At 50.3% G+C, this 24,197-nt stretch overlaps 5 protein-coding genes and 1 pseudogene across 10 annotated transcripts; 3 read left to right on the top strand and 3 right to left on the bottom strand.

The window, feature by feature from the left end:
- Positions 1-364: 364 nt before the first annotated feature.
- sucla2 (succinate-CoA ligase ADP-forming subunit beta) lies at positions 365-6,043 on the bottom strand. The gene is made up of 11 exons (XM_088315771.1): positions 5,881-6,043; positions 4,792-4,990; positions 3,922-4,021; positions 3,311-3,473; positions 2,614-2,742; positions 1,622-1,760; positions 1,384-1,545; positions 1,030-1,172; positions 840-960; positions 676-764; positions 365-599 (listed from the first exon to the last, which is right to left on the bottom strand). The coding sequence occupies exons 1-11, from the start codon at positions 5,962-5,964 to the stop codon at positions 525-527; spliced, it is 1,404 nt and encodes a 467-aa protein (XP_088171897.1). The 5' UTR covers positions 5,965-6,043; the 3' UTR covers positions 365-524.
- Positions 6,044-6,678: 635 nt separating this feature from the next.
- med4 (mediator complex subunit 4) lies at positions 6,679-9,091 on the bottom strand. Its single transcript, XM_088315254.1, has 7 exons — positions 8,957-9,091; positions 8,761-8,827; positions 8,127-8,297; positions 7,398-7,455; positions 7,247-7,333; positions 6,998-7,129; positions 6,679-6,914 (listed from the first exon to the last, which is right to left on the bottom strand). The coding sequence occupies exons 1-7, from the start codon at positions 9,031-9,033 to the stop codon at positions 6,742-6,744; spliced, it is 765 nt and encodes a 254-aa protein (XP_088171380.1). The 5' UTR covers positions 9,034-9,091; the 3' UTR covers positions 6,679-6,741.
- An 819-nt stretch (positions 9,092-9,910) lies between these two features.
- On the top strand, positions 9,911-11,416 carry LOC148323957 (GDP-Man:Man(3)GlcNAc(2)-PP-Dol alpha-1,2-mannosyltransferase pseudogene; annotated as a pseudogene). Its single transcript, XR_015846502.1, has 2 exons — positions 9,911-10,140; positions 10,374-11,416. The product of XR_015846502.1 is annotated as a GDP-Man:Man(3)GlcNAc(2)-PP-Dol alpha-1,2-mannosyltransferase pseudogene (transcript).
- A 302-nt stretch (positions 11,417-11,718) lies between these two features.
- Positions 11,719-16,566, top strand: LOC148323956 (integral membrane protein 2B-like). 2 transcript variants are annotated; one of them, XM_088315308.1, is made up of 7 exons: positions 11,719-11,963; positions 13,814-13,954; positions 14,060-14,128; positions 14,615-14,758; positions 14,827-14,937; positions 15,803-15,953; positions 16,081-16,566. In XM_088315308.1, the coding sequence occupies exons 1-7, from the start codon at positions 11,880-11,882 to the stop codon at positions 16,167-16,169; spliced, it is 789 nt and encodes a 262-aa protein (XP_088171434.1). In that variant the 5' UTR covers positions 11,719-11,879; the 3' UTR covers positions 16,170-16,566. The 2 variants fall into 2 exon arrangements, with proteins under 2 accessions (XP_088171434.1, XP_088171433.1); XM_088315307.1 differs by having other exon boundaries at positions 11,721-11,963; positions 14,612-14,758.
- Positions 16,567-19,272: 2,706 nt separating this feature from the next.
- LOC148323955 (trace amine-associated receptor 13c-like) lies at positions 19,273-20,334 on the bottom strand. Of its 2 annotated transcripts, none has more exons than XM_088314624.1 (2): positions 20,162-20,334; positions 19,273-20,086 (listed from the first exon to the last, which is right to left on the bottom strand). In XM_088314624.1, exons 1-2 carry the CDS (start codon positions 20,332-20,334, stop codon positions 19,273-19,275), a joined length of 987 nt encoding a protein of 328 aa, XP_088170750.1. The 2 variants fall into 2 exon arrangements, with proteins under 2 accessions (XP_088170750.1, XP_088170751.1); XM_088314625.1 differs by having other exon boundaries at positions 20,258-20,334.
- Positions 20,335-21,977: 1,643 nt separating this feature from the next.
- LOC148323954 (trace amine-associated receptor 1-like) lies at positions 21,978-23,048 on the top strand. 3 transcript variants are annotated; one of them, XM_088314623.1, is made up of 2 exons: positions 21,978-22,045; positions 22,241-23,048. In XM_088314623.1, exons 1-2 carry the CDS (start codon positions 21,978-21,980, stop codon positions 23,046-23,048), a joined length of 876 nt encoding a protein of 291 aa, XP_088170749.1. The 3 variants fall into 3 exon arrangements, with proteins under 3 accessions (XP_088170749.1, XP_088170748.1, XP_088170747.1); XM_088314622.1 differs by having other exon boundaries at positions 21,978-22,150; XM_088314621.1 differs by having other exon boundaries at positions 21,978-23,048.
- Positions 23,049-24,197: the final 1,149 nt, after the last annotated feature.

Genomic DNA, 24,197 nt, shown 5'->3' with positions numbered 1-24,197 from the left:
TCCCGATTGACAGCATCTATCTTGGAGTTAAGAATTGCGTTTTCTAGCGGCAAGCTTTGATACCAACACGGCAATCGCCAATCATCGTGTGGCAAAATGGCGGCGGGCGGGTTTTTGCGAAGCTCAAAAAGACGGTTGCCGCGTTACCGAGAGGAAATGGCGTCGCTTCGTGGCGGCGACGGAGGCGTGATCTTGTCGCGGCTGTCGCCACGCGGGGGAACGCCGATGGATTTGACATCCAAAATGCTTTTGGAGATCATTTGGAAAACACAAAAATACGCAGCCAGCGATGAGAGAGGAAGGAGAGCGCGTGGTGGAGTGTGTGTGTGTGTGTGTGTGTGCGTGGTGGAGTGCGTGCGTGTGCGTGGTGGAGTGCGTGCGTGTGCGCATTAAACGAAGGTCAGCAAGAAGCCACAAAAGCCAACGAGGAAGCAAAAGGTGCGTTAGGAAGAAAAAGGAGGAGGGGCGGCTTTTGTCGGGGGAGTGTCCAGGTGAGGTGCGGCCGGGAAGAGGGCGGAGCAAGATCAGATAGGAAGTTGGAAGGTGATGTCCACTTGCGCTTCCTTGGCCAGCGAGACGATTTCCGACAGCCGGACCACCTGCCCGCACACCAACGGATGCATCAAGCCGCATTTCATTTTGCGCGCGTGCGTGCGTGTGCGTGCGTGTGCGTACCATCTTGGCAGCTTCGTCCAGGTCGTCGCAGGCCAGGATTTTCAGCGGGCTGGCAGCGATCAGAGCTTTGGCGTCGTCCACACGCGTACCTGATGGACAGCGTCGGTGAGCGACGAGCTCGCCGTGTTTTTTTCTCAATCTGCCGTTTTAAGACTTGTTGTCACCTTGCAGTCGGACGACGATGGGGATCTTGAGGTCGAGGTCGCGGACGGCCATGATGATGCCCTGGGCGATGACATCGCACCTCATGATGCCTCCGAAAATGTTGACCAAGATGGCCTGAACCTGCGGGAGAGTTAGCGCCTCGGCATTAGCGCGCGCGTCGCCGGCCGGGCGAGCGCGGGCGGAGCTCACCTTCCGATCCGACGTGATGAGCTTGAAGGCCTCGGTGACTTGGTGGGCGGTGGCGCCGCCGCCCACGTCCAGGAAGTTCGCCGGCGTACCGCCGTGCAGCTTGATGATGTCCATGGTGGCCATGGCGAGGCCCGCGCCGTTCACTGAATCACAAGCGAGCAACGTGAGCGCTAAGGAAGCGCAACGTGAGCGCTAAGGAAGCGCAACGTTCGCGTCGGCTTTCGACACGATGCGGGCGAGCTAACGATGTCACGTGACCGCGCGGCGTCAACTGAATGATTTTAAAGTGGCACGGCAGCGACACGTCCCCGAGCGCCAGTCTTGGCACTTAACGACGGCGACGTTTGGACGCACCCAGGCAGCCGATGGTTCCGTCCAAGCCGATGTAGTTGAGGTCGGCCTTGGCCGCCTGCCGGTCTCGCGGGTCCTCCTGAGTCCAGTCTTGCAGCTCGAAAACCGTTTTCTGCCGGTAGGCGGCGTTGGAGTCGAAGTTGATCTTGGCGTCCATGCACATCACTGCAAGCCCCAAACGGAATAGCTTGACTTGCCGACGCCATCTTTTGTCGCGTGCGGCACGTTGGCGCGCGCCTACCGACACCCGACGAGTCCTCCACCATGGGGTTGATCTCCAGCATGGACGCGTCGTACTTGATGAAGACGTTGTAGAGCTTGATCATGTTCTCGGCGGCCTCCTTCTGCAGCGGCAGCGGGAAGCCCATCTTCTGCGCCACCTACGGGCCAAACGCACGTACGTTTTCTTTCCTTTTGGCCCAATGACTGTCGCAAGCCAAAACAGCAGCAGTGAGCCAAGCAAGTCAGTTGAACTGAACAATTTTCTAGCGGCTCGCCTCGTTCACGGGAAACAATTTTGACTGGACTTCCTTTTTGTTATGGGGGGGGGGGGGGGGGGCGTTAGAAAGCAATTGTGGATGTTTGTCGAAACTGCAACTTTATTGTTATAATACTGAGATTTCTAGAAAATAAAATCTGGAATTCTTGGAAAATATCTGCTCACAAGACCATTTTTTTTGGACTTGAAAAGTTGACGACTCTCCTGAAAACATTTCTGTTTCTCCTCTTGTATTACTTCAAAAAATTCTTTACATTATTTTGTATTTGATTAACATGAAAAAAAAGACAATTTCTTTTCCTACAGTAAACAAAAAAAAATCTTCTGGAAAACAATTTGATGAAAACTTTTTTTCCCTCACAAAAATGTCCCAATTCTTTTTCATGTAAGAAAATACCGCTTTAAATAAGTTGTTTTTCTTCTATTACAATTTCAAGGAATAATCTTGAAACATTCTGGCCTTTTCCCCAAAAAATATTTGAAAAAGTATTCTTGCGCTGGAATATACTCGTTCTAGTTTTTCTTATGGTGACATCCCAAAAAAAAAAAAAAAAAAGTTCATCTTTGGCAGTTTTGTAAATAGCAAAAACAAAAGTGGACAAAGTCAGCGTGTGATCTCCAGGAAAGTCAAATTGTGGCTGGAAAGTGAGCGGACAAACGGTAAAGAGCAAATTTCGGATTTAGACAACAAGCACACACAATTTTTTTTTTGTGGCGTTTGGATCGATGCCCACCTTAAGCGCCTGCTCCATCTTGATGCCCTCCACGATGTCGATGGGCTCCTTGACAATGGCGTCCGGATTTTCCGCCGCCACGTCCTCGATATTGACGCCCCCCTGCGAGCTGCCGATCAACACGGGGCCCTGCGGCAAACAAACGCACGCAAACTGGAAAAAGTGCGCTGCGGCATGACCACCGCAGCCGTCTTTTGTCCTTTTCCAAATGTGGGAGTCAAATATTGATTGTCTCACTCCACTAAATCTCCCCAGCAAGCACCAGCGCGCTCGCAAAACGGAAAAACCAAAACATGGGTGACGTTTGTCACGTGCTGCCATCTAGTGGTGGCCGAGGTGCAAACAACTTTCAAAGTTTTGATTGGGATCTTTTTGAACTTGAAATCAAAAAACTTCTACACTAAAAATCCAAATTGTTGTGGATTTGCTTGCAAGAAAAGTCTGACTTCAGTATGCGGCTTTTCCTTGTTTAAAAAAAAAACGAAGAAAGAAAGAAGTACTTTGGGAATATCGTGACTTTTTTCTGGAATATGAAGATTGACTTTCTTCTAGCATGTTCTGGGGGAGGATGAAGACTATTCCCTATAATTGTGACTGGTATTTATTATTATTTTTTTTTTTTTTTTTACAGGAGGGACTATCTGAATCTCTCATAACTATTTTTTTTTTGGGGGGGGGGGACCAGCTGCAGGCGTACCTGGAAGGACCTCTCCATGGTGATGGCAAAGTAGTACTCCCTGCGCGGGTAGCGCCGCTCACAGATGAACACCTGGTTGCAGATGCGACCGGCCTCACCCGTCTGCTTGGTGTACAGCTTGCGACCAATCATCTGGGACGAAATGTCCCGCGCCTCCTCGGGCCTGCCGCGCGCCACAAAATGCAGGAGTTCCTCATCAGCAAGCTTGACAGGATTACTTTCAACATGGATTTGCATTTTACAAAGGTTTCATTTTCAAAAATAATGAGCTGGTAACCTAATGCAAATTCTATCATATTAAAGAAAATGGATTCATTTGAGTCACTTTTGGATTCCTCTTAACGCCAAATGTGCTCAAATAATAATAAAAAAAAAAATCAATAAATCACACAAAAGAAATTACATTTCAATCCGATACATATTTCAGTATTTGTTTTGGAATGCAAGAGGAAGCCTGAGCAGCAACAATTCAAATTCAAAGTCAGACAAAGTGCTCGCACTTTGCTTGCACCTGCAGCTCAAGTGAGCTTGTATTGTTTCCATGGCGACAGTGGCGACATCATCATCATCGTCATGGTCAATATGGCGGAGGAGAGAAGCGGCGCACTTACGAGTAGACGATCCGGACGCCTCCCTTTAGTCCACCCTCGAACGTTCCTTTCCCTCGACCGCCCGCCAGCACCTGAGCTTTCACCACCAGATCCTTAGAACCTGACACACACACACACACACACACACGCTTGAAAATAGCCACAACATAGCACACAATAACGATCTAGAATTATAAAACTTTATTCAAGTATTACAAGTAATAAGACAATTATCATTCTCTTCAAACTAATTACTTTATTTTAGTCACTTATTTCTTGAAAAAGTTGGACTCAAATCTATTTAATTACATATTTTTTCTGTTAAAAAAAACAGCGTCCCCCATCCCCAAAAAATAGAAAATCTCATTTCATTTTTGCCAAAAAAAAAATCTATTTCGACTTTTTCTACGATTTTCACCTCATATTTTATGCGTAATGTTTCAATTTATTCCAAAAATACAACTATTGTTGTAACTTAAATGTTTCTGTGAAAATAATTTATCCTCTTACATTATTTTTAAAGTACTGATACATCTTCATTGTTAAAGAATATCAAAAAATCTAGAAATATATGAATGACATTTTTTTTAAACCCCCAAACAATGAAACCTCTTGCGACTAACTTTTTTTTCCTCTTTCTTCATTTTTAACAACAAAAATGCAACAGTTTTAGTCTTGCTAACCAAAGTGATTTTCTGCTGAGGGACGACTAAGTGGTGCCCTTTGCCAAAGGTCTCATCCAATCAAATGACAGCACAGCTGTTGCCACCTGATGCCACTGAGGCCGGCCGGGCGCCAAGTTTGGCAGCGCTAATGTCTATTTAAGACACGCACACGCACACGGACTGAATGCTGTACATCGGACTTCGTTTTTGCTTTGCGGGCACTGACCGATCTGCTTGGCGACGGCGTAGGCCTCGTCCGAGGAGCCGGCCACCATGCCGGCGGGCACCGAGATGCCGGCGTCCTTCAGCAGGCCGATGCTCATGTACTCATGGAGGGACAAGTTCCTCTGCTGCTGCTGCTGAAGCAGCGGCAGAGAAGACGACGACGTGTGGCCCCCAAACAGACCGGAAGAACCCGCCAGAACCTGGACATGCACACACACAGCTTGGAATGAGGCGAGCAGGCAGACGTCGGACAATTTTCATTTTGGATAAAATGAAAATCCATGAATATAGTTTCATTTAGCATTTCGTTTGTTGAAAAGTAGTGCAATCAAATTTCTGATGTTACCGTAGTATGAATGAATCATTGGTTAATAATTGAGATAAGAATACAGAGCCAAATAATCGTGATCAGCATTTTGACGTTGTTGAGTAGCGTCAGGCTTAAGTTAATTTATTTATTTATTTACCAATAATAAGAAACAGACATGGACTACCACCACCAAAAAATATATATTTTCAATATTTCGTTTTTTAAATACGCGAATAGGTGAATGCACAGATGCCTGATTCATGAGAGACTTGCGCACTCTTCTGCGTAAACGGCAAACTGATTAGATGGTGTAAAAGTGCCATTGAGGGAATACTATCTGCCTACAGAATATTTTAAGGGCTTCAACAACAAAGTACCGTAGTAGTCAATTGCGACAGTAGCCTCGTTGACGACGTTTGATGACGTCACTCGATAGCTTGTTTACCTGCGTTCGCTGCGATGACACATTTAGCTCATACGTGCGTAGGATAGACTCACTTGTCCGGCTAACTAGCTGGAGGTCACCCACATGGCAGCTCGCTGCTAACATTCAGACACCAAATGCCGACAAGAGCACGAGTGCTGTGCGACCATTTAAGACTTAGCATGAAAGCTAACATCGCACTGGTTCGCATTTAAAGCAACGAGCAATGAGGCTAATGTCCGTTTGACCCTGTCACTTTAGTGGCTGTTGCGGCGGTGTTAGGAGGCCGCGGCGGCGCCCCTCCGACCGACCGCCCGGCAACCGAAGCCTTCGCTCTTTGGTGGTCACACACTCACTTTGGAAGCGGAGCTAATGGCGCCTCTGGGTCCCGAATTTCTCAAGCTTGCCGTCAAACGGCCGCAGATCAGGGACGCCGCCATGTCTGCGTGTCAGGCGATGACTGGTTTTGCGCATGCGCGGCAAGCGGCCAAACTCCAGCTGATGTCGCGTTTGAAGAAGTAGGACACGATAAAACTGTTGAGCTTCCTCTCGCTGTCGTGACGTTGCCACTTTGCCTACACTATAAAGCATTTGAAATAATGGACCAGAAACGTTCTTAAGTCATGCAAAGAAATGATTTCTAGAGTATTTATGAACGCATCACGTCCGTGCTGTATTTAGATCACTTTATTCATAATGCTTCTTCCTCATGTCTTGTAAATTTAGCGGCGCAATCTAGCATTAGTCACGATCCAACAAGTTACAAAAACAACAGAATGTCAACCTTTTTTATATCGCCTACACTAATATACGACTGTACTTCGATCAACCCACATAACATAACTTTCCAGAAGGTCCTTGAAGGGGGCGGCAGCTGGTTTGTTTTGTCAGTCATAAATTTGTTTTATAACTCAAATATCGTTTCTTTTATGTCGTTTAGCAATAACAACGCAAACAGTATAAGGAAATTACAACCACCATTTTTATAAACTAACGTAAGAAAACATAAATTTTTGATGACAGCAATCTTTTAACTGAATTAGTTTTGTTTTAAGTCTTGGCTGATTGTCTGTCTTCATCCACCGGGCGAGCAGTTTTTAATTTCACAGAGTCAACTAAATACCTGTACAAAACACAAAAGTACAGACAAAACATTTGTACTCAAAACGTTTTATTTACAAGCACAAGAAAATGACACACACACACACATCGGTCTTTCAGTCCGAGTCGCTGCTGCTGCTGGAGGAGTCCGTGGACATGGCCTCCACGTCGTCCTCGTTCTCCTTGTTGTGCCCGGGCGGCTCCAGGCCGAAGTCGACCGTGTGGTGCGGCGGTAGCATGCCCGCCGACAGCTCCGATGACTGCCAGGGGTAGTGCGGCGTTAGCACGTCTGCGCACAGGGGACACACGCGAGGGGCGGGGCGTTTACAACTGGCAACAAATGAGACAGGAGTAGGATGGCGGGCGGACTACCTGGCAACCTTCCGGCGGCGAGGGCATCGCCCGGCAGGTGTCCGTTGACGCCGTTGGTGGGCAGGTTGGCCATGTGGCCCAGCACTCCACTGCGCATCTCCAGGTCGGTGGGGTACGGCCGCCGCGGGTCACCTGCGTGAACGGAACGAGCGCACGTTAGGCAAACTGTCAAGATCCACTTCTTTGGAAAGCTTTGATCTGGGTTTTCAGAGAATGGACTGGTCGCAAGAGGCAAAAGGAAGACCAAACCTGGAAGCCAGTTGAGCGGCGCGCACACAGCGTTACTGGCGCTGATCCTGTGCGCGTACTTGATGAGCTCCTCGGACGATATACTTCCTGCTGGGCGACAGGTTGTCAATCAATCACTTAATCGATTGGTCACGTGGGCGTGTCGGCGCACCTTTCCTGGCTTGCTCGATGGACTTGAGCTTCTCCTTGGCCTGGTAAACGGCTGTCGCCTGACAACAAAGGGAGACCCGTCGCATCAACGCAGGATCTCCACCAACTAATTCAACTGCCATTGCGGCTTTCCGCATGCAGATAACAAGCAAGCCAGCGTCCAAGTTGCAAGCATCGCCTCGCATGCAGCCAGGCCAACTTGCTTGCAAGCAGCGACTCCAGCTTACTTTGCAGACGATTTGATTAGGAATGAGGCACATCAATTTGGACATTTTTTTTTTTTTAGAATAATAAAATCACGGTATCAAAAGTACAGCTCTAAAATATTTGTTTTTTTTTTATATTTGGATGAATAAAATAAGTTTCCCTATTAAACAAAATCTATTTTACTTTTAAATCAAATATTGAATATTTAACACTTGAAGAATCATGCCATGTACACTAGCTACAGCTGGAAAGAAAAAAAAAAAAGTGTTGAAAATGGCTTTTGAGTTTGGTTATGGAATGTTAACGTTTCGACAAAAGTGGCATCATTGAGGTCTCCCGAAAAGTGATGATCTTGGAAGTACGGAGTTGAGTCTATGCATACTGTACATATCAAAGCAACAATTAAAAAAAATCTCAGCTCGTATGTGGAAACACCCGTCAGTGGGGTCACTCGTATCTCAAGGCGCAGGCAGTGTCGGAGTTTGCGAGGATGCGTCTGTCTGACGATGGCGGCGTGACGCACCAGGATGTGCTCGGCCTCCTTGAGCTGCTTTTGCAACTGCTGGATGTCGCTGTCTCGCTTCTCCACCTCCTTCTCCAGCTGCTGCATTTCCTGGTGCACCTTTCCCTGCTGCTGGGCCACTTCCATCAGGTCTTGGAACTCGCGGTCGCGCAGAACCAGCAGCTCCAGGATCTGACACCGGCATGCACGTTTGGATAACATCAAAATGGTGATAAATATTCGCTGCTCTTCATCAAATGCAGACTTCCCCATACTGCCTCCACCCGTTTTACAGTATTTCAACTTATGGTCGATATGTCTCACACCTTTTACACATACTTTCTTGAACTCAACGAATGTACTACTTTCCTATTCAAGGTGGCTTCTGGCTTCAGAAAGACCGTAAAAAAAAAAAAATCACGATTGGGTCAATTGTTGCAATGTGGGTGGCATCATGAGGTGTGACAAAAGAAGCAAAAAACAAAACAAAAAAACAGGCCAATAAGGGCGAATTTGTTAATTAATTTGAAAACGGAAAAGTTTACGAGCATGGGAGTTCGCAAGTAGACTTTTGACGGCATCTAATGTTTCTCTTCACAGTACAAAGTGCCTGCGGATGTCAGCGGCTCGTATGCCGACACACGAGGCCCGGTACCTGTGTGTCCTCGCCGGGTTGGGGGAGTTTCTGACACCGGGACAGAGCCAACATTTCGATCAGCTCCCTGGAAAGGAAAACAGTAGTCACGTGGTCAGAAACAACCACAGGAGAGGCGACTGAATGACCAAGTGGAGAGAAATAGCAAGCTAACTATTTCCAAACACTATAATGAAGTAACAGGATTTGATATTACCGAGACAAGACCTCCAAATCGTCCAAAACATTCAACAGACGCTCTTTTGTTGGCTTCACCGTCACGGCGGTCGCCATGATCGCTCCCGCGACTTCCGTACCGGATTGGAAACGGAAATGACGCAAGGAACCGGGCCTGATAACACGGAGACGACACTATTCAGTTTTTTTTTGTATATTAAATAATATACAACACAATACAACGTTATATGACTTGTCGTTTCAATAGCATTTATGTCCAATTATTCACAACGCTCGACAATTACCGAAATGAACTTCGGCTATTTCCGTCAGTCACGTGACACATACCGGTTCTGTCAGTCCAGGGTCTTCGTCAGCTGTCAATATGGCGGACCTCCATCATCATCACAATTTCTCGCCCTGCTTCTGCGATCTAATAAGGTAAATGTCTCTCGTTTTGGAACATGTTCACAAAAGTAAATACTCAAAAAAGTCATGCTAGGCGGTAGCTTGCTTTATTATTCATTCATTTATTTCTCATTTATCCAGCCATAAATCAATTGAGAAATATTGGTATACTATCGATTCGAACCGGAATTTCAAATCAAATCTGCTTTAAAGTTGTGACATTTGGTCTGCTTTTTTTAGAGGTGGCAAAAGTACTCGGGCTTTGTACAGTCAGATAGCGTGTTGTAAATTGGTACTTAACCTCTTCTCAAATGATTGATTATTTTCTCTTTCTTTTGCAGAAATACCGCAAGTTCAAATACATGTAGGTTTTAAATGATGAATTTATTTATGAAAGAAAAAAAAGTTCCTTGGGAGGCTGCCGGGTCGCCAGCTACGTCCACTGCCCCACCGTCAGCACCGACGTGCGCCCGCCAGGGCATTCCAATCTCTTCTCTTCATCAAGAACATTCAATCGCATTCATTGGAAAGCTGAATGCCAAACACAATTCGAAAACTGAGTAGGATGATAGCTGATAGTAAAAAAAAAAAAGAAGCTCCACATTAGAAATACTTGAATGAAAAAAAGCCCCCTTTAATTCTGAGCGCCCCCCCCATATCCGTTCCACAATTCCTTTTTGGAGCAAGTTTGTTTTTAAAACAAGTTTGCTTTTATGACTTGATGGGCCTGCGATTGTCTGGCGACCAGTTCAGGGTGTGACCCCGCCTACTGCTTGAAGACAGCTGGGACCCCCGCGACCATTGTGAAGACAAGCGGTACAGATAACGGACGCGTCTGCTTTTTGTTCCCTTTGGCAACGCGCACCTTTCACCAAACTTTTTGTTTTTCCAAAGCGCCTTTCCATTCCCATCAACGCATTTCTGAATCGAAATCTCTCCCCGTCCTTTCCCCTGCGTGACGTCGACGCCATTTTGCCCATTCATGCAAAGCGCTTGTGTATGTCACACGTTTTTGTCCGTTGACACGACCTGCTGTCTCCGTGCGTCAGGTTCAACAACGCCGACCGGATCGGCGGCAGCGCCGCGCTGAGGTTTGCTACTACCGCATGTTCGCCGTCCTGTACGGGCTGGCGGGCTCGTGCAACCACCTGGTCCTGGTCAACTCCACCTGGACGCTGGGCCACATCCTGGCGCTGTGGCGCTGCCCGGCCCGCACCAGCCCGGTCTACCCGCCCTGCCACGTCAAAGCCTTCCTGGGTCTCGGGGACCTCCGGGACCACGAGGAAGGCTGGGAAGAGCCGCGCGGCCAGGAGGACGGCGAGCGGCGCTCCATCGTGTCGGTGGCGCAGTTCCGGCCCGAGAAGAACCGCTCTTTGCAGATCCGAACCTTCGGCAAACTTCTGGCCCGGAGGCCGGACGACTCCTCCCTGCGGCTGGTCCTGATCGGCAGCTGCGGGGACCGCCGGGACGAGGAGCGAGCGGCGGCCCTGCGCCAGCTCTGCCGGGACCTTGGCGTGGAGGACCGCGTGCTCTTTAAACTCAACCTGCCCTTCCGGGACCTGAAGCGGGAGCTGACGCCGCAGCGTGAGGATGGCGTCCACGCCCGCCGCTCCGTCATGCGCTTCTCTGACCACGAGTTCCATCACTCCTTCCTGGCCGCGTGCGCCGCGCTGATGAGCCCACCGGGGCGGTGCCGAAGCCGGGAAAAGCCGTGGACGGCCGAATCATGCACAGGGTGGAGGGAAAAAAATGTCCAAGGTCACCTCCGTGTCACGTGATTTATGCAAGCGCTCCTCTTCCCATCTTATAAAGGCCACGACTTGAACAATTGAATTGAACACAATGCCGACGTCAAAAGAACTATTCTGCGACCTGGCACGCGTGGACACATGCGATGTTCGTGTGACGTGATGATTAAAAGAGCGCCATTGAAATCAAGTCAACAACCGGAAAAAAAAAAATCAAACACTTGATTTGTTTGTGGTTTCTGACAGTCAGACAGAATGAAGGAAAATAGAGTCATAAAAATAAAAAGTTATTTTTCTGGGTTTCTGTTTCTCAACACATACATAGATTAAACTTTGCAGCAGGACTCATCAACCACGAGCTACTTCTTTATGAATAATGAAATTCACTTCTGTGAAGACACCCATTTCTTCTTTAAAGGGGAATTGACGAACTGATTTGAAGGTCGTCCTTTCCGAGCTGAACATTTGATACGCCATTAAAAGAGAGATTCGATTCGAATCGATTCCGATGTTTTGATGTTTGCGTTGCGATCGGCTGTTGATCAGAGAACGATCAAATATGATGCGTTGGAATATTTGGCCTGATGTCTTGTCTGTTACGTTGAAAGGCAACCGGAAGTCACGTTCTATTTCCGCCCCGCCCCCCCCCCCCTCCGCCGCGTTGCGTCACAACAACAAAAGAAACTCAACTCAACCCGAAAGCGGAACGTCCAAGTTGCCTCAACAATCAAATTTCTTTTCTTTTCTTGCCCAGTCTCGCCTTTGCTTGCGATTTTTCGTCGAGGGGAAGTTTGAAGCGATTTCACGATGGTCAAAGTGGCTTTCAACTCTGCCTTGTCCCTAAAAGAGGTGAAGGACTCGCTGACGCTTCTTTCCGACCAGGACTACCAAGTAAGTGAGAGAGAAAGAGACGGAGACAAAAAAAAAAAAGAGGGCTAACGCGGCTAAAACCTTGTTCGGTAGGAAACGTCAGCTTCCTTGTTTTCGTTGTTTTTTTTTTCGCCACACACTTCGATGGCAGTTGTTGCTGGATTGACAATACAATCGAAATATTTCCATATGGCGATTAGAATTGCACGTTGAAGTGTTTGTTCGTTTTGGCCTTCCTATTCGCCATTATTTGCCCCCAATTCGCCTTCTCGTCACTTTGAACTCTTTCGGTTGAAATGCAAATCACAACTTCCAACAACGTCTCACTGACGTGTTTTTGTCTTCTTTTTTGCTTTTTGGGCGATCGAAGCCAACCATCGTGCAAATATTCACCCAACTCTTTGCAAAGTGAGTGTGTGCCTTTTTCTTCTGAAAACTGGCGTTTGCTTTGTTTCTTGGCGGCCTTGAAAGGAACAAGATGTCCACTGCTTCATTTAATTTTTGCTGCGCTTTGTCACGCAAGGGAGACCCTTGCGTATGTTTACAACCTTTTAAACGGAGCGTTATTAACCTCAAAGCAGTGCTTCTCAGTTATTTTCTGCATGAAAAAAATTGCGGCCCACGCCACATCGCAACTTTCAATAAAAGCATTTTGGTTGCCAAACAAACCTACACGGTCGAGTTTACTCGCTGCGCACAATAAGCAAGAAGAGCGCCACTGCCAACTACTGGAGTGGAAGTGCAATTACACTTTATTGTAGTACGGCGGGAAATAAGCATGCACGTGCCCCCCTCAGCTTGGCTCCACGCCCCACTATTTGAGCAGCAACGCACGAACAATGCTCTCTAGTGATACGTCTGTTTCTGCAACACGCCAGTTGATCACAAAGTTGGTGGACTTGTAACTCCAAAATCAGCCCTCAACCCGACCGCCGCCGTTTAAGTGTGTTGCGTCAAAGCTTTTTTGCGACAACTGCCCCGTTGCAGGCGCCAAGGATGATTGAAAGCATTTTTGGTGCGGCTCGAGTTCAACATCTGCGACCGAGCGCAAGAATGACGCCAACGTCTTGCCCGTCCAGAAGCGGCTTGCAAAAGCCAAAGCTGCTCGGAGCAAAGAGATTAGCCGCTAATCGCTAAAAAGCGGCGAGCGCAAATCCTACATCGCCGTCAGCGGAACACGATTGAGAAGAAACATTTGACGGGAAGTGAAAAGAACAAGACACGCTTGCGCCTCCATCTTCTGGTGCTTGTGTGTCAAGAGGACCGCTCGCACCTTTTGGGAGGGGGAGGGGGAGGGGCTAAAGTTGTAAAGTTGGCAACATTTTGCAAAATGTTTTTGCCATGAGTCACCAGTGCGTGTGCGTGTGCGCTGTCAGCAAAGCCTGCCGAGCACCTGGCGGGTGTGGCGGCCCGGTCCAGACCCGACATGTCGGACTGTTGCTCCCAAATTGGGAGTTGCGTCGGAATGTTTTAAGCAACACAAGAAAGTTCAAGTCTGCTTTATGGTTATCGGGTTTTGGAGACGCAAAGTGTTAAAAGCGCAACGTGCCAAGCGTCGAAGTGTTGAAAGGTTTTGCGAGCTCGTAACGACGGGCCACTGTCGGCGTAATCATCGTAATGCCATTCCCCCCCCCCCAAAAAAAAGTCGTACCCCGAAGCCCATCCGACGAAGCAACGAGCCGAACATGAGCAGCGCCGCCAGAATTGGCGACTGAAAAGAAAATTCGGTTCGACTCGACAACCAGACATTTTGCTTGCCGTCTTTCGTGAGTCGAGCCACGAAAAGTGGCCACGCTTGAAAAGAAGGTTTGGAGGCGGCAAACGTGCCCGAGACGATCTTTTTGTCAAATGCGGTTTTGGTTTTCCCGCAGGATCCCGAGACGGCGACGGCCGTGCTGGTCCGCCGGCAGCGGTTCCGAGCGTGGCGCTGGTGCACGTGTCTGGGTCTGGCCCTCATGCTGTCGGGAATGCTGGTGGGCGGGGCCTACCTGTACCGCTACTACTTCCTGGAGGCGAGTCGGTCGCCGTCTGCGGCTGCAGAAGCGCGCGTGTGAGACGTTAACGATTTGTCCAAGCGTCCATCGGCTGCGTTGTTTGTTTTTGTTGGTTTGTCGTAGGAGGGCGAGGTGTTTGTGTGCGGCGTCAACTACCGCGAGGAAGACCTCAGCCTGACGGAACTGGAGCAGGTCAGCAAAATGGCCGCCGCTTCAGATCTGCACATCCGCTTCAGCGTCTCACGGGGATTGCGTCTGCTTTCAAGTGTCGGAGCGTATTTGGGCGACCATAAGGCGCACTCCGGCTGCTCCCGTTCTCCAAATGCGCCGTTCTCCTAGCATGCTATGCGTCTCGTGTATGTGTGAAATGGAGAAACGGCAGCCTCAAGTGAGGCTCCGCCCTTTTGGCCGTGAAAATACGGAAATTGTTTGAAAGGAAGTGAAATATTTGCAAACAAATATTTGACTGCTTGTGAAAAAGAATGACAAATTGAATCAAGACTGCAAATTCAATAAATTGGCTAACAGAATTGAAGAGACATTTGTGTCAACTTCAAGTCAGTTGAATTGAATAAATGGCAATGGATGAATTGGATCGAAACTTCTTGGCCATGAGATGAACGCGTGTCGTGAATCATTTTGAAAGAAACGACTTTTGAGTGACGGCCATGTTAGCAGGTGGAGGCGGAGCTTTCCAACCCTTTGCGGCAGCTGGAGGAGCGAATCCGAATTTTGGAGCGGGAGCAGGTGGAGCTCATCAACGTGCCCGTGCCCGATTTCGCAGAAGGCGACCCGGCCGACATCGTGCACGATTTCCAGAGGGTGAGCGAGCGAGTCGGTCCCGTGCCACGCCGACGACCTCTCACCTCGTTGCCGTGTGCTTTTTTCAGCGTCTGACCGCCTACCTGGACCTGAGCCTCAACAAGTGCTACGTCATCCCGCTCAACACCTCCGTGGTCATGCCGCCCGGCGACTTGATGGAGTTGCTGGCCAGCATCAAGGTCGCGCTCGCCTTTTCTGTCCGCGCTTGTTGACTCTTGCATAAGTCGCACGTTTTGGTGGTTGACAAAATTGGCGCAAGCGACAAGTTTAGCATTTAACATTTGTTAGCAGCAGCAGCGACTAGTTTTTTTTTTTTTTTTTTTGGGGTGCCTTCCTGCCGCCCCCGCTTAGCACAACGTAACTGGTCTCGTATTATTCGCAAACTTTCTTGTTAGCATTAGCGCACGGAGCGCAATTTGAGGCGCGACTCCGCGTGGGGTGGTCCGAAACTTTGAGCCACGGAAACTCATCAAGCGTGTTCAGGAGCCCCGAAAATGGGCGAGTTGCCGCGCTCCTGAGGGGACAAAAAGACGTCCACATCGAAAAGGGGCAGTACCTCATGTCACCAGCAGAGCGCGCAATAGAGTCGCCAGTCAATGCTAAGAGAAAAAAGCGTGATGTCATGAGACGGACGAACAAAAAATAAGGCGCTTCAAGGTAAATGATGTCGGCGTGGGCGGAGTCAAAACGTTGAGGTCCAGCCCACGCCGAGAGACGCGGCGGCTGCTCTCCAGCCAAAGGGAACTCAATTATGTCGGAGCATTTGGTGTTTTGCTGCAACCTGCCGCACGCGACTCATCGCTTCTCATGTTTTGTCCTCGGACGAGCTTAGCCGTTAGCATCTGTTGTTAGCATTAGCGCCAAGCTCGGACCTTTCCCATTTGGACAAATGTCACCTTTTGATGTTTTTACTTCAAAAAAATAAAAACAAACCAATCTTCGTGTTTTTTTGTTTTTGACTAGCTTAGCACGTAGCATTTGTCATTCGGCTTTGCACGCCACCTATTGGTTGATGTTGACGTTTGTGTTTGGCGCCCTCCGCAGGCGGGCACGTACCTGCCGCAGACGTACATGGTGCACGAGGAGATGGTGGTGACGGAGCGGCTGGAGCACGTGGAGCAGATGGGCGGCTTCATCCGCAACCTTTGTCGCGGCAAGGACACCTTCAAGCTGCAGCGGCGCGATCGCATCTTGGGTACGCTGGCGCCGAGCGCTCTCGCGTCCGCTTTCGTTCGGCAATCTGGAAAGAAAATGGCAAGCGCGCCACGCTTTGCGCTCGGCCATCCGACGGAGGTGACGTTCGTTTGCTTGTGTGTTGGCAGGCATGCAGAAGCGCCAAGTTCTGGACTGCCGCAAGATTCGCCACTTTGAGAGCAAGTTTGTGGTGGAGACGACCATCTGCCAGCTTTAAGTCGGCCCGCGTTTGCCGGCCATTTTTTTCCGTTTCCCTTCCTATTCCATCTTCAGTCGTTGGCGCAAATGAAACGTGAACGAGGCGCCATCGGCTTTTGCGTTTTCTCTTGGGACGAAATGGCACAAAAAGGGCAACAAATCAGATGAGATGTAATCCAAGTCGCCGTAGCGTTGATTGGCTGGCAGTTTTTCGAGTGAGCGGGCGAACTTTTTCTCGTGTGGGATAGCATTAAAGACGTCCGAATTTTTTGTCCTTTTCATTTGCTTTCAAGCTTGCTGAGGGTTGATCTGTGCTCATGTTTTGTGTGTGCGCGTCCAATAACGTTTTGTTGTGCTGATATCTACTGTGTGTCATCTTTGTACAGTCCAACAGAAAATAAAAGAAAATCATTTTGCTTGTTTTATTTTTTCTGTCTCTCAATCAGGTTCAAAGGTGGAAAAAAAAGTGCATGTATATTGTCGACTTTTGTTGAAATGTAATGAACCCGTTACTAACATTTGTAGATGTAAAATGGTTTATTTTCCTTTTGTTCAAATTAACCTGCGATTCACTCTGCTCTCTAAATGTTAAATGATCTTTTGAAATCTGATTCCCAAACGCAAAATTGTCCAAATTGTCCAAATTCAAGTCTTCATTTCTTCTTTTCGCTCATCTCTCTCGTGACTTTTGGCCGCCTGAACGGAAACGCCATCTCCTGGCAGGCCGTGCGCATGCAGTACGCGTAGTGTCCACCAGGTGGCGATATTTGTCCTTGCGGAGTCGTCGTCCAGTGGCAAACAAATCCATCCAGTTGGGGGACGATTCAAATGAAAAATTAAAGTTACATGTATTTAGTTATTGTCATTTAATCGAATCAGAATGGCTCATCACGCAAGGAATTTGTTACGTGCACGACGACGAGTATTACGATAACGAGCAACGGCGATGAATCTGACAGAAAATCTTTCCGGAATGTTAGCACACCATTTTGCAGTGCGGCGGGCGATGACGGCGGTGCAACGATTTGGAGAGTCTCACCATCGTGTCCTCTGAGGTTTTTATCCAATCAAAATTCAGCTAGTTTGTGTTGCCGGGCAGATTTCAGAATACCAGCGTCGCAATCTTTTTCTCCGAGCTTTCAGATTCTTCCGTGCGGATCGAATAAAGGACCAAGCCCGCCGGCCGGCCGTCTGCTTCCTGAGAGTCGGCACGACTTCGGCGTCGCTAAACCTCCCAAATCGAACCCCTGGGGGTTCGTGTGCGCGTTCTGGCTCTTCAGCCTGCCGAAGTGGACAAGCGATCCATTTTGTGGCGGCGATCGCATCGGCTCACGTTTGATGTCCATCAATCCAAACGATTGCGCGGAACCCAACATTTGCATTTTGGTGTCGATCGGTCGCCATCGCCTCGCTTGCCTCCCCGCGGTCACGTCGATGCTGCAAACCGAAAAAAAATAACTAGCCCGGCTCCAAAAGGGGGCGTGTCAATTTCTCGGAAGAGTTCCGGGATGATGGTACCGAACGCAGGGCTGAAGTCCACAAACGGGATTGTCGCGCGGTGCCATCGAGGAGCTCCGCGATGTGGTGCGGCGTCCCGTTGACGGCGTCGTCCGTCAATCTGTTTGTCACCAACGCTTGACAAAATCAGCGTCTCTAAAAACGTTTGGGCGCATGCAAAGCAAAAGGCCGCTGGCGTCCCCGAAGCGCAGCTCATCGCAAAGCGCAAACGTGGTCTGTGGTGCGGAAGGAAATCATCAAGACCGTTATGGACGCAAAGTTGAGAAGTCCGAGTCTCCAAAGGCGCCAAAAAGGTGCGCAGCGGCTTTGGACAAACACGTGCTGTCGAAGCACCGCCTTTTTTTTTTTTCACGGACGCCTCGGCTTATTTGAGCAAACCACATTTTGCACACGTTCCAACAACGGGACTTTGGAGCACAAGGCAGTCCGGACTCGACGCTCGACAATAAAGTTGCTTTCGACTTCAACCGTGTTGTCATCCGATCAAATGTCGCATTTGTTTGTGATCCGAGCCATTCTATGAAGTCGATTTCCCGGCGTGTCCTTGGGGGCGGGGGGCCCTTTGAGCTTTCAGTCAGCCGTGATCTCGACACCTCGGCTCATTAGCGTGCGACGGCGCTCGCGGCTCGCAATCCGTTGTGACGCCGCCGCAAGACAACAAGACGGAGGCGACGCTCGAGCGTGTCCCAGCAGGCGAACGCGTCGTCGTCGTCGTCGTCGTACTTTTCATTTTGTTTGACAGTCAACATGAGTGGCGACGAAGCCCCTCCCTCCCGTGTTTGACATAATATTGGAAAATATATTTGAGTAAAACTTTGACGTTTGCGGTTGTGTCGTCATGACAACTTTTCTTTGCAGCGCTCACACAAACGTCGTTACGGCACACTTTTATTCTGCCGTCTTTGCGCGTCACGTCTCAGAATTTTTTGGGCGTCTCGTGACACGCTCGGCCAACAAAAGTGCTTCGGATTTGAAAGATTGATTGGTTAGCAATCGGCGGCTTTGCAAGTTTGTTGCTTCGTTGAAAAACACAAAAAAAAGCAAATTCTTTGCGTCGTCGTCGGCATGCGATTTGGAATCGAGCAAAACGTTGAGCGCGACTCGACCCAATTTGAACGAAAAGACGCAAACGACATTTTTGAAAATCTTTTGAGTTTGCTTTTTGTCGCGAATCAAATTGGAGGCTTTGCGGCGTTTGCGATTCGTTCTTCCGACGCCGTCGTCGACTCCATTTTTTTTTTTTTGGTTTGCCGGTCCTGCGTCGTCTTCATCGTTTGCAGATTGCGAGTGCGACGATTTCATATTCCGTCACGAAATTCATTTGAAGACGTCATCCAAGTTTGCGACTCGGCCTTCAAATCTTATCTCGCTTTGTTTTGAATCGTACGTTGGCTTGGTGACCTTTTTTTTTTTTTTTTTTGGGCCTTAATGACCGATGATGATGATGTTGCACTCGTGTCGATGCGGTTTGCGTTTTTCTTTGTTTACGCGACTTGCAAAGTGTCGCAGGCGTCCAAAGCAAAAGCGGCAAACGCGCCAGCACATTTCCACACTTTATTGTCACGTTGGAAGGACGAGACGAGGCGAGGCGGCGGCGGTTGCGTCTACAGCACGTTGGCCTCGCTGGAGCCCGGCCGCAAAATGCGCAGGCTGACGATTTGCCACGCGGCGCGACGGAACCACGGGTAGAACAAAGCGTAGATGATGGGGTTGACGCACGAGTTGAAGTCAAAGAGGAAGACGAAATATTGCGCCGATGACGAAAAGGTGACGTCGGCCGCCAGCGAGGCCACGTAAAAGGGACAAAAGCAAAGCAGGAAGACGAGCACCAGAACGCCGAGCGTCCGGGCCGCCTTCAACTCGGACTTCTTGGCGGCGGGCGGGCCGCCGCGCCGTCGCGGGCCGCACGCGGCGTGCGCGCGCACGGCCCGCGCCTGCGCCACGGCGACCGCAAACACTCGCGCGTACAAAGTGACGATGATGCCGAGAGGGAGCGCGAAAATCACGACCAGATCCGCCAGACCGCCGCCCGCGTCCATTTCAAGAACGCACTCGCCAAAACACGAGCTGCACTTTTCGGGCCGAGCCAGCTGAGCCCTCAAGAGGACGGCCGTGTAGAGAAGAGACGAAAGCCAGCACAGACACACGCAGCCTCGAATTTTGGAGACGCCGACTTTGAGCCGATAACGCAGAGGGTCGCAAATGGCCACGTAGCGGTCGGCCGAGATCAGCGCCACGTTGCCCACCGAGGCCGACGTGACGGTGAACGCCGCCGAGTGATAGAGCAAGCAAGCCACGTCCCCGAACGGCCAGCAGGCGGCGCTCATGAAGATCTCGCCGGGCCACACCAGGAGGCCCACCAGCAGGTCGGCCACGGCCAAGGAGAGGAGGAGCAAGTTGGTGGGCGTGTGCAGCTGCCTGCGCGCAAAAAAAACACCACAAGATGGAGCCAAAAGCGCGGCCCACGCAAACGGACGGGAGCGCCGGGCGTGCCTGAAGTGGGCGATGGCGATGACGAGCAGCAGGTTGAGCAGCACGGTGAGCACGCAGACGACGGGCAGCACCGCGCTCAAAAGAACGCCTTCCCACGCCGACGGCGACGGCGACACGCACGAGACGTTGGCCAGCTGAGGGAAGCAGAGCTGGCGTTGCGTCTCGCTCGCCATCCGGACGCCGCGCCCGCTCGGCCGCCGCGCTTTTATTGGGCTCTAGCCCCGCCCACCGCAGCTGGGATTGGATCAAAGTTTGTCCGAGGAGGATGTTCCGATGAGCCTCGAACGGTTGCCGTCCGACCCAAAGCCAGCGAGATGAGGGAGCGTCCCGCCGCAAAGGTCGCAAGCGGCCAGCTCCCGATGGGGTCGGCGCACATTTCCAACGGGCGACTCGCCGGTGCTCGGATGCGCCGCTTTTTGCTTTGCGTTGCACGTCACGCCGACGCCGCTCAAGATCAAGTTGGAGGTGTCGGCGCCGTTTTGCTCTCCAAGTCTTGACTGCCGAACGAACGCGGCAGACTTTTTTCTTGATCTTCACCGTTGGCCAAAATGAATTCACGTCACCCGCTTGAGACATTTTCAAACTAGACATTGGCTCAAAATGTTTGGCTTCATAAAGAAACAACTTTTTTTTTGTTTTTGAGGCCCCCGAAAGGTCAATTGGTCGTCAGTTCAAGACGGAGATGAAAAAAAAAAAAAAAGTCGATTGTTGTTTGTCGCGACGCAAGCGTTGCCTCACATGTTGTCTTCACACGTGCCGTCATCGCTCGCTAACGAGCCGAGGTGTGAAGCGGCGGCAAAACATGGCCGACTCGGGAAACCTCCGAGGACGTCCTCCGGGGACGCGCGTGACAAACGCGCAAAGTTTGTTTGTTTGTCGGGAGCTCCTCAACTCGTCGCCGTCGCCGTCGTTTGCTTCTTCGCACTTGAGCGACACGAAGACAATCTGACGAGAGACCGGACGTGACGCGCGCACGCGGCCGCACTCGCGCTACGTTCGCCAACGGCCAAGCTCGTTGCCGAGTCGCCGACGAGGTGGCGCAAAAAACAATTTGTCGGCCGGCGGTTTTTCTTTTTTAGCGCGCCGCCGTCTTCTCAAAGCCGAGACAAAACGCAGACGCTCGTCACGCCTCGCTTGACGCGACGGACGGGCGGCGTCTGCTCGGAGACGAACGGCTCGCGCGACATCTCGCTCGGTTCAGGACGAGCGACGATGATATCGGCAGTCCGACCGCACCGTCGTCACGAACGACGAAAAAAAGTCGTGCGTTTTCTCCTTTGAAACGAAAGGAAACGTCATTCGTCCGTTGCCGCCGCCCTCCAAACTAAAATGGAAAGAAGACGAAAATGTGCCGCGCGAGAGCAAAACCGGCAGGAATCTGGATCGTTTTCGGGCATCTTTTGCTTCTTGAGTTGAACGAGCGCCTCCTGCGGCGCGAACCTCGGCCACACGAGGGCAGTAAAGAGCCGAGAACGAGCGACTCGACAAGCAAGATCTCGTCGGTCTGCGTGTCGCGTTTGGAAAAGTTTGGCTTCAAGCGCTCGCGTCGTTTCATTTCCCGTTCCGCTTTTCGCTCGCAAGCGACGACAGTCGGGCCCTCAAAACGGGCCCGCGAGGACCTCAAGACGAGTTTTAATTTGCCATTTCACTTTTTGGACCCTCGTCAATCTCTCGGGTTGGCTCTTCCTTCCGTTGGCGTGGTTGGAGCGTGCGGGCCAACGGCGGGAAGGCGGAACAGGAAGTGCGAGCGTGGCAATGGGAGGGGCAACGTGACGCGGCGCAGATAAAGCCAGCGCCGCGCCGCCTCTTCCGGACGATGGCGAGCGAGGAGCGACCGGAGCTGTGCTTCCCGCAGCTGGCCAACTTTTCCTGCCGCAAGCCTTGGCCCGCTCCGTCCCAAGACGTGTCGGCCGATCTTCTGCTGGGCTTCGTCTGCGTGGTCACCGTGCTGCTCAACGTGCTGGTCGTCACCTCAATCTCGCACTTCAGGCACACGCCGCCGCCGCCGCCGCCGCCGGTCGGTCCGAGTGCATTTCGGGCGCTTACCTTTGTCTTTTTCCTCGCCGGCCTCGCGCGCAGGCAGCTGCACACGCCCACCAACTTGCTCCTCCTCTCCTTGGCCGTCTGCGACCTCCTGGTGGGCCTCCTGGTGTGGCCCGGCGAGCTCTACCTCCACCGATGGTGCTGGCCCCACGGCCACGTGGTGTGTTCGGCGTACAACTGCGTCTCCTTCACGGTGACGTCGGCCTCGGTGGGCAACATGGTGCTGGTGTCGGCCGACCGCTACGTGGCCGTTTGCCAGCCGCTGCGTTACAAGGTCAAAGTGACGGTGAAGCGGATTCAACTTTGCGTTTGTCTCTGCTGGTTCTCGTCTCTCCTCCTGAGCTGCGTCCTGGTGAAGGACGATCTGGCGCATCCCGGCAAGCACGCGTCGTGCCACGGCGAGTGCGTCATTCATCTGGACTACGGCGCGGCCGTTTTGGACCTGCTGGTGACTTTCGTGCTCCCTCTCGCCATCATCGTGGCTCTGTACACGCGAGTGTTTGCGGTCGCCGTGGCGCAGGCGCGAGCCGTGCGCTCGCAGGTGACGTGCGGCCATCCGCCGCGCGCGCCGCCCGTGAGAGCAAAGAAATCGGAGTTGAAGGCGGCCAGGACTCTCGGGGTCCTGGTCCTGGTCTTCCTCGTGTGCTTCTGTCCGTACTACTGCGTCACGCTGGCTGCCGCCGGCGCGTGGAGCGCCTCGCTGGTGCTCAACGTGTACTACCTGAACTCGTGCGTCAACCCGTTGATCTACGTGTGGTTCTACCCGTGGTTTCGAAGCGCCGTCCGACGCATCGTCACGCTGCGCGTTCTGCGGCGCGGCTCGGGGGGGGCCGACGTGCTCTAGAGCAAAACGTGGCGGCACAAAAGTCTGCACGTTTAGCGCTGTCGGGTTTCCGAAACTTGCACGTCATGTTGACAGGTCGCAAGTTTGGCAAAACGCCAATTATTCCACACGAGAAATTAACACGGCGACGGAATTATACCAGATGTCATTCCTTTAACCAGGACATTCAGCGCGCGCACACACACATCCCGGACAAAAATGAACTTCATCTCAGAAAAAGGAACAACTTTGCGTTTCATCTAGTTGGATCTGGTGTGCTGCTGTAAAGTGAAAATTGTTCTTCTGCTCATCAACGAAAGATTCCTTTTTGCTTTTTATTTTTTTTTTCTCTTCTTTTGCCACAAATGCATTGAAAAAGCAACATGTCATATTCAATTTAAATGTCAGTCTGTGGTGATGACAACGTGTTTTTTTTTGCTCTAATCCAGATTATGATCAAGTCATTAAAACTGGAAACAAATTTTGACTGCAAATAAGCATCATCTTCAGAGCGCCAACGCCATTTACAAAAATGCTCGTTTACTGTGATGTGTTTTCACAAAATCAAGCTCTTGTTGTTGAACGGCCGCAAACGACAATTTTTCAGAAGTGACAAAATTTGAGAGACAAACGTAATGTCAATCTGAAAAGAAAATTTCTCAAATTGATTGAGATGCTCGTCACACTTGGCGCAATTGTTTCCTTTCAAAAGGGCGTCCACAAATCAGTCCACATTGTCGGCTTTGTTACTTCACTTAACGGCCACCAGAGGGCGCAAAGGGCCCATTTCTTTTTCAAAGCAATTTTACGGCATGACGTTTTGTCACCGTCATACTCGGAACTGTTTTCAGTAGTAATGACTCACTCAACGTAATAATCATTTACAACAATGTTATCATAAATACATGATAAATAACTAACTACAGCATTTAGAATGCCCATGTGTGAGTTTAAAACATAAAAAGGAGGGCGAATGACACAAAATACACAAAGTCAACATTTTCCATTTAAAATCAATACGTCTTTAAAGTGTCATCGTTTTTTTGTAGTTTTTCATCATACATGCATGACTAAATGTGACCCTCCAGAGGTCACCCTCCACATTACTTTCCGTATCCTGTCCTGTCTTGTGTTGGTCGTCACGTTCGCAGTCAGTCGAAAGTTTGCAGT

Source organism: Idiotropiscis lumnitzeri, chromosome 14 (genome assembly GCF_059441095.1).
Source record: "Idiotropiscis lumnitzeri isolate Australia: NSW breed Sydney's pygmy pipehorse chromosome 14, RoL_Ilum_1.0, whole genome shotgun sequence".
Taxonomy (NCBI): Eukaryota; Metazoa; Chordata; class Actinopteri; order Syngnathiformes; family Syngnathidae; genus Idiotropiscis; species Idiotropiscis lumnitzeri.
The sequence above is the reverse complement of the archived record's forward strand: the minus strand, read 5'-3'. Positions and strand labels throughout refer to the sequence as shown.

What these genes read in the sequence shown, in the direction of transcription:
- sucla2 (XM_088315771.1), bottom strand. Translation starts at nt 5,964, where the DNA reads ATGGCGGCGTCCCTGATCTGCGGCCGTTTGACGGCAAGCTTGAGAAAT. An exon ending in CCATGGAGAGGTCCTTCCAG is followed by an intron (nt 2,743 to 3,310) that starts GTACGCCTGCAG and finishes TGTTTGCCGCAG; the next exon opens with GGCCCCGTGTTGATCGGCAG. An exon ending in TCATCACGTCGGATCGGAAG is followed by an intron (nt 961 to 1,029) that starts GTGAGCTCCGCC and finishes ACTCTCCCGCAG; the next exon opens with GTTCAGGCCATCTTGGTCAA.
- med4 (XM_088315254.1), bottom strand. Translation starts at nt 9,033, where the DNA reads ATGGCGACCGCCGTGACGGTGAAGCCAACAAAAGAGCGTCTGTTGAAT. An exon ending in GATTTGGAGGTCTTGTCTCG is followed by an intron (nt 8,828 to 8,956) that starts GTAATATCAAAT and finishes TTTCCTTTCCAG; the next exon opens with GGAGCTGATCGAAATGTTGG. An exon ending in CGCCGCCGGAAGGTTGCCAG is followed by an intron (nt 6,915 to 6,997) that starts GTAGTCCGCCCG and finishes CCCTGTGCGCAG; the next exon opens with ACGTGCTAACGCCGCACTAC.
- LOC148323956 (XM_088315307.1), top strand. Translation starts at nt 11,880, where the DNA reads ATGGTCAAAGTGGCTTTCAACTCTGCCTTGTCCCTAAAAGAGGTGAAG. An exon ending in ACCGCTACTACTTCCTGGAG is followed by an intron (nt 13,955 to 14,059) that starts GCGAGTCGGTCG and finishes GGTTTGTCGTAG; the next exon opens with GAGGGCGAGGTGTTTGTGTG. An exon ending in GCGGCGCGATCGCATCTTGG is followed by an intron (nt 15,954 to 16,080) that starts GTACGCTGGCGC and finishes GTGTGTTGGCAG; the next exon opens with GCATGCAGAAGCGCCAAGTT.
- LOC148323955 (XM_088314624.1), bottom strand. Translation starts at nt 20,334, where the DNA reads ATGGCGAGCGAGACGCAACGCCAGCTCTGCTTCCCTCAGCTGGCCAAC. An exon ending in ATCGCCATCGCCCACTTCAG is followed by an intron (nt 20,087 to 20,161) that starts GCACGCCCGGCG and finishes TTTTGCGCGCAG; the next exon opens with GCAGCTGCACACGCCCACCA.
- LOC148323954 (XM_088314621.1), top strand. Translation starts at nt 21,978, where the DNA reads ATGGCGAGCGAGGAGCGACCGGAGCTGTGCTTCCCGCAGCTGGCCAAC.